A 12,472-nucleotide genomic window follows, 5' to 3' on the forward strand; every position below is an offset into this window, starting at 1 on the left:
CGTTTTAAAATCTGAAAACATGAAACAAAATTACATATTTATTTGTTATGTACATACATATGACAGTTTCGTTTTGAAAAAAAAAGATAATAAGGATACATTTAAGTAAACAGAGAGAAAAATGTCGAACTTCCAAAATTATCCGAAAATTTATGCAAAAATGTACCCTAAGTTCGGTTGAAAACCGTAATAGGGGTAATAATTATTAACAATTTACAAGGTTGCCAAACCTGTCAGTATTGTCGTACATAAATTTATAAATATCTATTCAATCGTTTGAACAAATATGATTCAAATGTCCAGAGATATGTAGCCCGTCAGTCCGCTGTGAGTTAATAACATTTCAAATGTTCAAAAATGACGGTGTGGGAATAACTTTGCAGCTGATCAATATTAAATAAAAATCCAAATATTTTAGTAAATAATTTCAACTAACCGTATTATTCTTCGACTGAAGATCGCAGCACCAACAAGGCAAAATATAAATTAATTCCAAAAGTTTGCTGAGCATTGCTATTTAGCTCATCTTCCCCCTCACTCAAACTTTTATAAGCTGATACTCGTTGCCAGTGTTACCAACTTAGGGGTTTTCCCCCCAGATTTAGGGGGTAAATAAGTGAGATGGGATTTTTTTAGGGGTATTTTTAGGGATTTTTTGATTTAATTTTTAAATTGATAACATTACTATTTTTTGTTTTATAAGATAAATATACAAATGGCTGTGGTGTAAACCAATGTAGCCAACAGAGACATTAATATTTATTTCTCGACCTACCGACTCATAACGACATCTAGTTCGTAATTCTACAACCACTCTATGGTGACTGGGGCAATACTGGCGCAAACTGGCGGTTTATTTTCTATAAGACCCATGCTGCATTGGTATGGGCGGCGTATGTTTGGTATAGTTTGACATTAGCTTATGGCAGATAGGATACCCGTCAAAAAATAGGTTAGGGAATATTCTTACGACAGTTGTTATTTCAATTTTGGTTTGTATTATGTGTCGAAAATAAATTTGTTAAAGATGCCGAAGGAGAATAAAAATAAAAAAACGTACAGTCAGAAGTACACGAAGATTTGGGAAACAGATCCAGACCTAAAAGGTAAATAGATTTCATTGCATGTTTGTAATTTATAAATGATCAAGACAAATAATTCAATTCAATATTTATGATTTTTTATTAGAGTACCAAAGGCGTCATCTAACTACTGTTGTACGGCAGTACTCGTTCTTCAATAAACGCTGAGTTTTGATGTGCATCGCTGCTTAAACTTGGCATCTCGGACACAGTTGCATCGATAGATGTGTGACGAGTTTCTGAGCACGCCATTTTAAAAAAAGTTGATTTAATAAGATTCACATCGTATATGATGAGCATCATAGTCATTAATCTGAATAGAGCCAGTATTTAATTTTATAAAAATTGATTGTTTCTTTTTTTTTTTTTTTTTTTTCCCCCAAAAAAAAAAAAATTTTTTTTTTTTTTTTTTTTTTTGAAATCATTTTATTGGCTTTTTTGGGGGCCGGGGGCTGCTTTGGTCTTTTCAGATATTAATTGAGTGGTGTTGGTGTTGCCATGATTGAATGTTTCCCTATCTTTTCACCAAAATCAAAGCTTGTGATTATATTTCCCAACTATGCATATGTCATTCAATTGATAATTCAATAAAATAATTTATAATTTATGTTTTTATTGCAGATTGGCTTGCACCAGATATTAACAGTGAGTCATCGGCGACCTGTAAATATTGTCGTGTAGTTTTAAAAGCCCACAAAAAAGACCTGGTTAATCACGCTAAAACTGAAAAACATAAAAAAGCCACTGCCTGGGAAAAATCAGCAAAAGCATGTAAATCTATTTCTGAAGTATATAAACCTGTCTTGTCAGAAAGCATGAAAATTGCCGAGTTGAAAATCGCTGCCTTTATCGCCGAGCACTGTTCTTTGTTGACTGTAGATCATTTAATTAGTATACTCCCTCAATTAGATCCTTCATCAGATGCTCTAAAAAACTAAAAAGAAAACTTAAACTTGAACTAAGTGTTCAATGCTAATAAAAAATGTACTTGGTCCATCAATGCTCGAAGCTTTGATTGAAGATATAGGAGATTTTCCGTACTCCATTATAATAGATGAAAGTACTGATCTTTCTACACAAAAAGTGTTATGCATTATGATTCGCTTTCCTTCACACAAGGCAAAGCAAGTTGTAACAACTTTTTATCGAATAATACAGATAATTGAATGTGATGCAAAAAGTGTGCATGAAGCAATTGTCAATCAACTGAAAGAGGATGGCATAAAAATTGAAAATATGATCGGAATCGGCGTTGATGGAGCAAACGTTATGGTTGGTAAACATAACTCGGTGACTGCTATTTTTAAAAGAGAACTGCCTGATTTAATTGTTGTCAAATGTGTTTGCCACTCTTTGCATTTATGTGCGGAAAAGGCGGCTGAGTCATTACCACGCCAATTAGAATTTCTTGTAAGAGAAACCCATAACTGGTTTTCGTACAGCCCTAAACGTTTGGACTATTACAGAAAATTATATGAAACCATGAATAATAATACTGATCCGAAAAAAATCCAAGGGCTTAGCGGAACTCGCTGGCTCGCTCGTTATCAAGCTATCAACACAATATTGGAGCAGTGGGAGGAATTAAAGCTGCTTTTTTCTATTGCAAAATCTGATGACAAATGTTACATGGCGGAACAGGTTTATGATATCATGCGGAGGCTTCGTTTTAAAGCGTTCTTAATTTTTTTACAAACCGAATTAAAACATGTGACGCAATTAAACTTACTTTTTCAAAGTAACCATGCTGAACCTGTCAAATTGTTTGAGGATTTGTTTTTGTTATACAAAAATTTGCTTAAACGACTTGTTGTTCCTTCACAATTGGAAAAATTGGTGGACTCTGAACTGGTAGAATATAATTTCCAGGAACATCTGATGCATACAGCTTCAATGTATTTTGGTTTTGATTTTCATCCCATATCTCAAGAACTTGAGGAAAAGGATCTGTTGGATGTCAGGGAACGATGCAAGACCTTTTTATGTTCTCTGGCCAAGCAGATTCAGAAAAGGCTTCCGGATAATTTATCTTTATTGAAAACTGTTGCTGATTTGCACCCAAGAGTTGCTACATCTCAAGTCAAACCCGATATAAAACCAATATTAAATTACATTCAGCGAACTCATATATATGGTAAAAAAATGACATCGAGTCTGAGTGGCACCAATTAAGCAATAAAATATGGACAAATACCTCTTCTTCACCTGGTTTTTATTTTGAAGTGTATAATGACTGTGACGCAGCTGGCTGTAAACGTTTTGAAAATATCTCAAAATTCGGATTAGCATTTGCCACTGTTCCAATTTCAAACGCTAGTGTAGAACGTGCATTCTCCGTCTATAATGTCATAAAAAATAAGTTGCGGAAAATTAAAATGTTGCAAAGCATCTTGATGGTCCGATTTACATTAAATCGAAATGGTGGATCGTGTACAACATTTAATCCATCCAATAAAATGTTAAAATTGTTTAATGTCAATATGTACGATTTAAAAAAATGTGAATCTTCAGATGAAGAAGAAATATTTCATATATTAAATAATTTACAATAAAAAGACTTTTGAAACATATTACAACATATTATTTCTACATCATTATGTATTTATATTTACAGTAGACGCTATATAAAGTTACGTTTTTAAAAGTTTCCTTCCCCTCAAATTAGTTCCCCACTCTATTTCATACACTCAAAGGAATTGAGAGGAAATGCACATTATCATTGGCTATTGGTTACAAATCTCTTAACCAAACCTCTAAAAGTCCGTTTTTAAAAGTTACGCTACTCCCGAAAGCGTAACTTTATAGAGCGTCTACTGTAAATATTTTTTAGGGGGACAACTCAATAATTAAGGCGATTTTAGGGGTTTTTGACACAAATTTAGGGATAAATAATTTTGAGAGTTGGTAACACTGCTCGTTGCATACGCCATACAACAACAAATGGATGCTACTATTAAATAAAATAATAATCCTGTTGCTTTTATACCTTCTATAATGATAAAATGTGAAACTGTGACTTTTATATACTTATAATTTTGTAAATTATTTTATACTTTATTTAAATAAAATAAAAATAAAATCTGTAAAGAGACTTTGCCAAAATGGTATTCTGAAGCAGTAGTAGGCAATTGCTTAACTTGCCCACTTGGCAGAGCAAGTTGCAAAATAAATAGCCTAAAAATAGTTAACAAACTAATGATATTCTATGCTGTGTCAAGGCCAGATATGCGACCACTTTTATTAAGTTTCACTTTGATTGTGATTTCTGAGCGCAAAGTACTTTCGATCCCGGAAAAGCATAATTTTAATAAAAATAAATGAAATTAAAAGCCTTAATTATGACCACATAGTCGACTCGGTCTGGACAAAAACTGGAAAACACAGAAAAGTTATTGAGCATAACCAAAACAGTTGGAAGAATCTCTAAATGCACCATTGAATGAGAGCAGCGGCACGCGGGCTTTTATGAAGATGCACTCTGATAAGTATTTACGGTCTGAATCGCAGTGATCTAGTATGAGCTGCAGCTGCGATCTATCAACATACATATGTGAGTATGTATGCGAGCCACCAAAGTGAATTTGGCATAGTTATAATGTTTATTTTTCCATTCGGCGTCTACTAAACAGCATACTTTCAGACATTATTATTAATTACATGTAAGTATATATGTACGTATTTCACTGTTATATTGTATTTAGTTTGGCGCGTGCTGCATTTTCTCGCCACTACAACAGACAGACTTACAGACATGAAAGTGCAACAGATTAGAACGTTTACAATTTTCCTCCAGTGGTGAAATACGAACAATCGCAATTAAAAATCACATTATTTTGAGTAATTAGCCATATGAACATGCCATAAAAGCCACAGCAACACACGCTTTGAGCGAAAATGCATAAAGAGCAATGAGTAAAACGTGCGTGTGGATCTGCAGTTTAAAATATTGCACATTAGTAGAGGAAGAAGATTAAGCCGAGAAATGTGCAGTGGCTGAGCACTTCGGACAGCGAAACTTCCCCCATGCAGTTCACTCGATGCACAGAAAGAAATTGGAAATATTTTTTGTTGATGCTAAAAAATCGGTAATTATATCTAATATATGTTATAGCTTCGACGTGACAAGTGTAAGAGAGTAGCGAATAGAACAAACTAAAACGGATGTTCAAACGGAACAGCAGTACTTGATGCGAACTTTGCGCTAACGTATTCTCTGCATCATTGTACCCGAGCAATAGTGTTGCCCGTCATTAGGTGCAGGAGAAATGCTTCTCTCCAAAGAAAACCATATTAGTAACGCTTAGTTTCGAACTGCTTCCATGCCCTAAGTTTTCTTTGAGGTTTTTTCTCTACAAAATCGACTCTCCAAGGTCTTCTTGTACATAATAACATGACAGCTTGACACGACTGACGCGTTATTTGTCAAAAAAGGGTATTGAAATATGTACTTCGAATTGGATTGCCCTATATTTTCATAATTTTGATATTCGCGTACTCTTTGCTGTTGCCATAACATAAAAATGTAGGAGAAAACCTTCAAAAGATAGCTGGTATACATAGAAATGGCAATTCGAGCTCTGTTTTTTTTTTGTTTTATTAGGGTTTGTTGAAAACACTATTTTTATCACAAACTCATTCACCAAAAGTTAAGTTTTCTGACCTTCCCGCCTTTTTAGTTTCCAACGGAATTGCAGTATTTTTTACTTAATACAATTTCGTATTTCAAAGTCTTTTCCAATACTGGACATTTATTGGTGGCGATATAGACCCAATTTTTGAGTTTGGAATATAGTAATATTGTCTTATTCATTTATACTATGTGCACTTGATTTTTCAATTTTTATTATATTCTATTGTACGTAATTTGTCTTTTAATAAAATTTTTCTAAGTGTATTTCTGCGCTTCTTCGATTTTTCATTTCACCAACAAGTGATGGAAAAGCTTAGTAGCATTATCAATCTCACAGCTTCAAATTTTTGCACGAATTTTACATCTTGCCACAGACATGAAACAATGCAACTTGATCCATGAAACCTTAAGTGGAGTATAAAATAGTTTCACACTCTGTAGAGCATATCAGTAGCACTTCTTGAGCCACACCGCAGTGATGGCATTTAAGTCATAAAAACTTATCAATAATTATAGCGGACACTAAGCAACTACTTCGCAACTTTTTACATCCAATACAGCCTATCACAAGGACACGTATAAGGATACACGCAGAAGGACACAAAGAGTGAATGTTCATCCGTTTTCCATGTGCATTTCCAAAGAGTTAAAGCAGGCCCACCAAAGACACACACAACCATGCTAAGCCACTCCTTTTGGCTGATGACATCGCTTTTCATCCTTTCGTGTACCTTCCGTAATGTGACAGCGCGTACAGCCACCGGATCGACGGCTCAACAGCTAGCCGCGGGTCAGACTAAAGGCGAAGACAACACGAGCCCGCCAGCCAGCTCCGGTGCCAGTAACTCCCTTGCATTCTGGGGTGACCTCTCACAAGCATACAGAATATATAAGCAATGCGCGCAGGATAACATTTCCGTGTGTCTGCAGGTGAAGCTACTGACGGGGTTGCAGCGTGTGCTTCGCACCGCAAAGGTTCTCAAAATAATAGACGGCGTGCAATTTGTCAGAAGCTATGATGATGGTGGAGCCAACGGAAACGCAGTGAATTCAGCGAGTTTCACAAATGAAAAGGAGTTGGAAGCGGTGTTGCCACGTGGTACTGCTTCTAAGGAGCAGGCTTTGCACAATATGATTTCTAAAGAATTTTCAAATATGCTGCAGAATTTCACCTTGCAGGTATATTATTATCTATCCTTATTTTTTTAAGCCAAATCTCATTAAATTCAATTCCGTAATAAGGTGAAATTGCCAAATATGCATGAGTCGATAGAAGACAACAATGATATTGAAACGGAAAGTCGGAAGAAAAAAGATAAAAAAGGAGGCGGCGGAGCTTATATAATGATTCCACTGCTACTCGGCGGCACATTCATACCGATCGCCTACGGAGCTCTGGCCATGCTGGCAGGCAAAGCCTTAATAGTTTCTAAGTTGGCACTGGTCCTCGCTTCGATAATTGGCATTAAGAAGTTACTCAGCAGTAATAACAAGGAATCGCATGAAGTTGTCGTCTCCTCCGGTGGCCATTCCGGTTGGGGGCGAGACATGGACCTGGCATACAGTGGCTGGAAACCGGGCAAGGAGCATACAAAGACAATGTAGAGTAGTTAGTGAAATGAATGGTGGGCATTCAATAAGCGAATGCAGTGACAGCTGGACCAAAGATGTTGACGACGAAAACTAGTTAAATATTTTATTTATTTTCGTACTTAATTATTTTAAATCCAGAACTATGACGGTAAAATATGTGTGTTAAGTTTTCGCCTTTAGCTATTTAGTTTAAATACTATTTATATAAGTTCATATTGAAAATAAAAACATAAGTTGTTTCAAAAAGTCCATTATTCATTGTTATGACTTCATTAATATGATTTGTGCCCACGACAATCTTCTATCTAGGACAAAGCAAATTAAATGATTTATTTTTTTTTTTCGAAAAGATTTTTTGCGCCTAATAGTTAAAGCAAGCATTACATTAACAAAAATGTACTTCAATCAATTCTAAATCCATTTAATGTCATGTATAAGGCACACCATACATATATCTAGGGCTGTAATACACTCATAAAAATGCATTAAAAGGCAAAACGCCTGGATTCACATCTCAATCAAACAAGACCACGTTTTCGAGGTTTTCTGTTGCCTTTCAGTTTTATCTAAGTTATACTCCATACAAATTTTGAAAAGCAGAAATTTTTGGTTGATTATTTTTTGAATTGAATATGCTCCCAAACTACTTTACGGATTTAGAAAATTTGTTTACCGTTGGGAAGCTACAATCTGTCAAGTAAGAGCGTGGTCGTGTTAATTTATAAGAAAAAATATTTTATGAAACTTTCATATTGATGTATATATTGTACACATTACAAGCAATGGCGCAATATGGTCAATATTGTGTCCAGTCACCACCGGCGCCGATAATTGCCTGGCATCTCCGAGGCATGCTTTCTACTAATTTGACGGCGTATTCTAGTGGCAAGGATCTCCAGATCCGACGAATTTCGTAAGACAACTGCTTCAAAGTATATGTCGTCTTCCACGAAGCTTCGGTTTAATATATGCCCACACATTTTCAATAGGGTTTGCATCGGGCGACTGCGACAGTCAATCCAATGTAACGATGCCATATTGAGTTTTCCACTGAGTACCGAGATTGCTGCGGTGTTTGGAATCGTTGTCCTTCTGCAGAATCCAATCTTCATTTTTTGTGATGAACCATCGTTTGGCAGATGGCAGTAAAGCCCTTTTGTAGACTTTTATCATTTTCTCAGCATTTAGGTTGTTAGTCAAGACGTACAAAGTGCCGAATCCTTACTTTGAGAAGCAGAACCAAGGATGCACCTTTATTCCATATTTTATGGTCCGCTGAACAAGCCTATTGGTGGAAGTTGACCTGGCTCGCGTGAAGACAAAACGTTCCCATATAGAACATTCATCAGTAAAAATGACATTTTCAAAACCTCCGTCTCTTTGTCCAAAGTTTTTCACTCAACAGAGGATTCTTCATTGTGTTGCGCCATTTCACATCATGAGTATGAAGAAGGGTTCGGACAGTTTCGTAGGATATATCTAAACCTTTTGCCATTAATTTTGCTTGTCCTTGCCGCAGTGTTAAAGCAGGATTCCGCGAAAACAGATTCACTATTCTTTTTTCGTCTTTTTTGTTCACTTTTTCTATCAAACCACGTTCTGGTAAATCATTGACATTTTTAGCCACTTCATATCGCTGTATCCACTTCTGTACAAATGCCTCCGGCTTTCTCATATATTCAGTAGCCGCTGATTGCGACGTTTTGAGACCTTTCGGATGGATGCAAAGGAACACAGCCTCGTAGCACGACGCGTACTTAGCACTCATGACGTTTAACGTGATTACCTTTCAAACGATCAACGACAACTGAACCTTTGTTGTCGGTAAAGTTGACCACGCTCTTACTTGACAGATTGTACACTATGTGTGGTGAAGGCTACGTCATATTTTCAAAGTTTTGGATCCTTACTAAAACATCAATAATGTGACCCAAGGTTTAAAAAATGGTCTAAAAAATGCCTCATATTTCTTTATTTAACTTTTTGACTTTTTCGATTCGGACGTTCCTTTCGAAACATAAGATAAGTATTAAGCAACGACGTGGGCGTTATTGGGACCCGAGAAGGGAGCTAACGTCATGAAATAAAGTACAGCTCGGCTCACTCTCGCAAGATATATTTTTTCTTAAATTTTTTCCAATATTAAAATGGACTGGGGCCATGGCACATTTAGATGAAATTCCATATTTACTCAACGAATTTGAACCAATTTTAATGCATAACATAGTTTTTACATTACTATTTGACATTATGATATGGTCGAAATCGGACAGCAACATCCCTTAGTAATTTTTTCAAGATCTGATGAAGGGAAGTATACTATACAAGTTATGAGCCAAATATCTTTGAAACTCACAAAATTTCGAGGCGCATCCACCAAAAAAGAAGCTCCTTTTCTAAGTCTATAGCAATAATGCACTTGCTTACAAAACGACCTTTAGTTCCAATCAATCTTTTACATACAGTAAGTACTTTTCGTTAAAAAACTATGTAAGTCAGCATTGTGGCAATAACATCGCATTCGAGGGTGTTATCGATAAAAGTTGACACAGCAGAAATGTATTACACATTCCGATATGCGCAACTGCTTTGTTTAGAAAACATCAACCATGACAGGTGTGCCTACTTCCATATCATGCCTTAATTTAAGGCAATGAGAGTGAGAGTGACTGAGCAATTAAATTAAATGCAGTATAATAAATATTAAAAAAGATTTGTTTTGATTTGTGTGGTGTTTTCTGCATATCTCTAACATAAGAGCATTATTCGTTGTATATGCATATATACGTATATACGAGTATACTATATTATACCTTTATATTATTGTTATTAGTGTGCGGATAGCGAATGAGTGGCAACTATGAAACCAACTCACCGTGTGCTTACCAAATTATTGTATATTACTATTTCAACATTAATTTTAAACAAATGTGGTTAAAAGAATTAGCTTAAAAGCCTTATTAAATCTTTGAATGCAAAATCTTTATTAAAATCTTATATAGCTATTTTCGAACCGTCATATTCCATGTTTTTTGGCGCCGGTCTTTTATCAGAAATGTATATGTGCAATCAACAACAAAGTTAGCGAGTTAAATATAACAGATTTTTGCAAATGACTCAATTGACAAATTACTATCAAATATGTATGTGCACATATATAGTTTTTTTAAATTATCTTAAAAACTTATTCGATATCAAGGAGTTACTAAAATAACAAAAGAGAGCAGCCAAAACACGTCAGAGGACATGTTAAAGCAACTTTATATCGCTACTGATGCAGTCCTGTTTGAGCGACTTGTACATTTTGTTTATTCGCTACTTTTAACCCTTTCGCCCCTACTTGGACAATATGTCCCAGCAAACTTCAAACATGTGTATAACTTTTAATTTTGATCCAATTACGCATTGAAATGTTTCCAATAAAGCCTTGAAGTCTTCTTTGATGATCAGTAACCGCATTTCGTTATTATTGACATCAATTTTCCGTTACCGAATATTTTGCACAGACATTTCGCGAAATTTCATCAGTCACGCGTTGTATTTCAATGTGAAACGTCTATCTGGTTCAGTTTTTATTCATAATATGCCGCTTGCTTTACGGTTTAGGTGTGAATAAAGATAATTCCTTCGAAATTGGAAACAAATTGGATTGAAAAGGGTAAGTTTTTTATATTTGTAACTACATTGGGACATATAATCCCAATAATGCATTTGATTGGGATAATAATATCCCAATATTTGTTTATACCATTACATGTCTACAAGGAAAAAATTGGGTGAGAACGAAATTGCTGATTATTTTTTGCAAGAGGATAGCGACGATATGGCCGATGATTTTAGTGCCTCTGAGTCTAGCTATGAACCATCGGATGACGATGACGAAGATGCGGAAGCTCCTGTAGCAAACGCTAAACATGTAAGCAAATCAGGTGATGAGTCTTCTTCTGAATCGGAGTTGGATGACGATGACGGTCAAGTTTTAGGCGATCATCTTAATTATTTAGGGAACAGTGAGGATCAGCCATTAGGCAATAAACATAACTGGACAAAGTTTGACGCCGGCGTCATTTTCGAACCAAAGTATATAATGCCCGTAGAAAAACCGGCTGAAGTTCTTATTGACTTTCCTGCAAAGCGTGCTCTTACCGACGAGTACGAAATTATGTTTTTTTTAGGAATCACTTTGGTAATGCACTACAACCACTTACCATCAATTGCTGATTATTGGAGTAAAAATGAATCTATGGGAAACTATATGATAAAAAAGAGTATTTCTCGCGATCGTTTCACTTTACTGATGGCCAAGATGTATTTTAATGATTGTAATAAGCCCGATAATGCAGCTAAGAATTATTATATATCGGAAGTTGTATCATGCATAAAAAAAACATTCCCAGCAGCGCGAAGTGAAAATAGTGCGCAATCCATAGACGTGTGTATGGCAAAATCAAGGGTCGCTCAAGTTTGAAACAGTATATGCCTTTGAAGCCAATGAAGAGAGGGATAAAATTATGGCTGCGCTGTGATGCCAAAACAGGCTACACTTATGACTTGAATGTATATAATGGAAAAGACACATCCTCTAATCTGAATGGAACTCTGGGAGAACGGATTGTAGAAAACTTGACAGCAGGCATTCGTGAGCAAAATGTTGTTTTAGCGTTTGATAGGTTTTTCACCTCAATGAATTTGCTAAAGACCATACCATTCCCTGCGATTGGTACATATATACGAACGCGTAAAGAGACTTCTGTATTTAGTGGACGTCTACAACGATAAGAAAGTCAATTCCAAATAAATTGCTATGGTATAATGGCTGCTCGATGGATGGCTTCGAAAGAAGTCCTGCTTGCTTCTAACTGTCATATGCCTACTATAACTAAAGTTAGCCGAAAACAAAAAGATGGTTCTAAATTAGAAGTTGATTGTCCACTAGCTATTGCAGACTACAATCGTATAATGGGGGGCGTAGACTTAGCAGATCAGAAGGCTGCAATATACGACATGAATCGTAAGTCGCAAAAATGGTGGAAAAAGGTATTTTACAAGATTTTTATGCAAGCTGTGGTTAACGCTTGGATTATATTTACACAACGTCAACGCCGTAAAATTTCGCTCATTCAATTTATTGTGCAATTAGCCGAGTCAGTGATAGCTGAAGGAATAA

The 12,472-nt window shown here is 35.7% G+C and overlaps 1 protein-coding gene across 1 annotated transcript; it reads left to right on the forward strand.

Annotated features, from left to right (window-relative positions):
* The first annotated feature begins 6,133 nt into the window (after positions 1 to 6,133).
* On the forward strand, positions 6,134 to 7,567 carry LOC105221929 (uncharacterized). The gene is made up of 2 exons (XM_011199076.3): positions 6,134 to 6,891; positions 6,955 to 7,567. Exons 1-2 carry the CDS (start codon positions 6,391 to 6,393, stop codon positions 7,315 to 7,317), a joined length of 864 nt encoding a protein of 287 aa, XP_011197378.2. The 5' UTR covers positions 6,134 to 6,390; the 3' UTR covers positions 7,318 to 7,567.
* The last annotated feature ends 4,905 nt before the right edge of the window (positions 7,568 to 12,472 follow it).

The sequence above is a fragment of the Bactrocera dorsalis genome, chromosome 2, assembly GCF_023373825.1.
Source record: "Bactrocera dorsalis isolate Fly_Bdor chromosome 2, ASM2337382v1, whole genome shotgun sequence".
Taxonomy (NCBI): domain Eukaryota; kingdom Metazoa; phylum Arthropoda; class Insecta; order Diptera; family Tephritidae; genus Bactrocera; species Bactrocera dorsalis.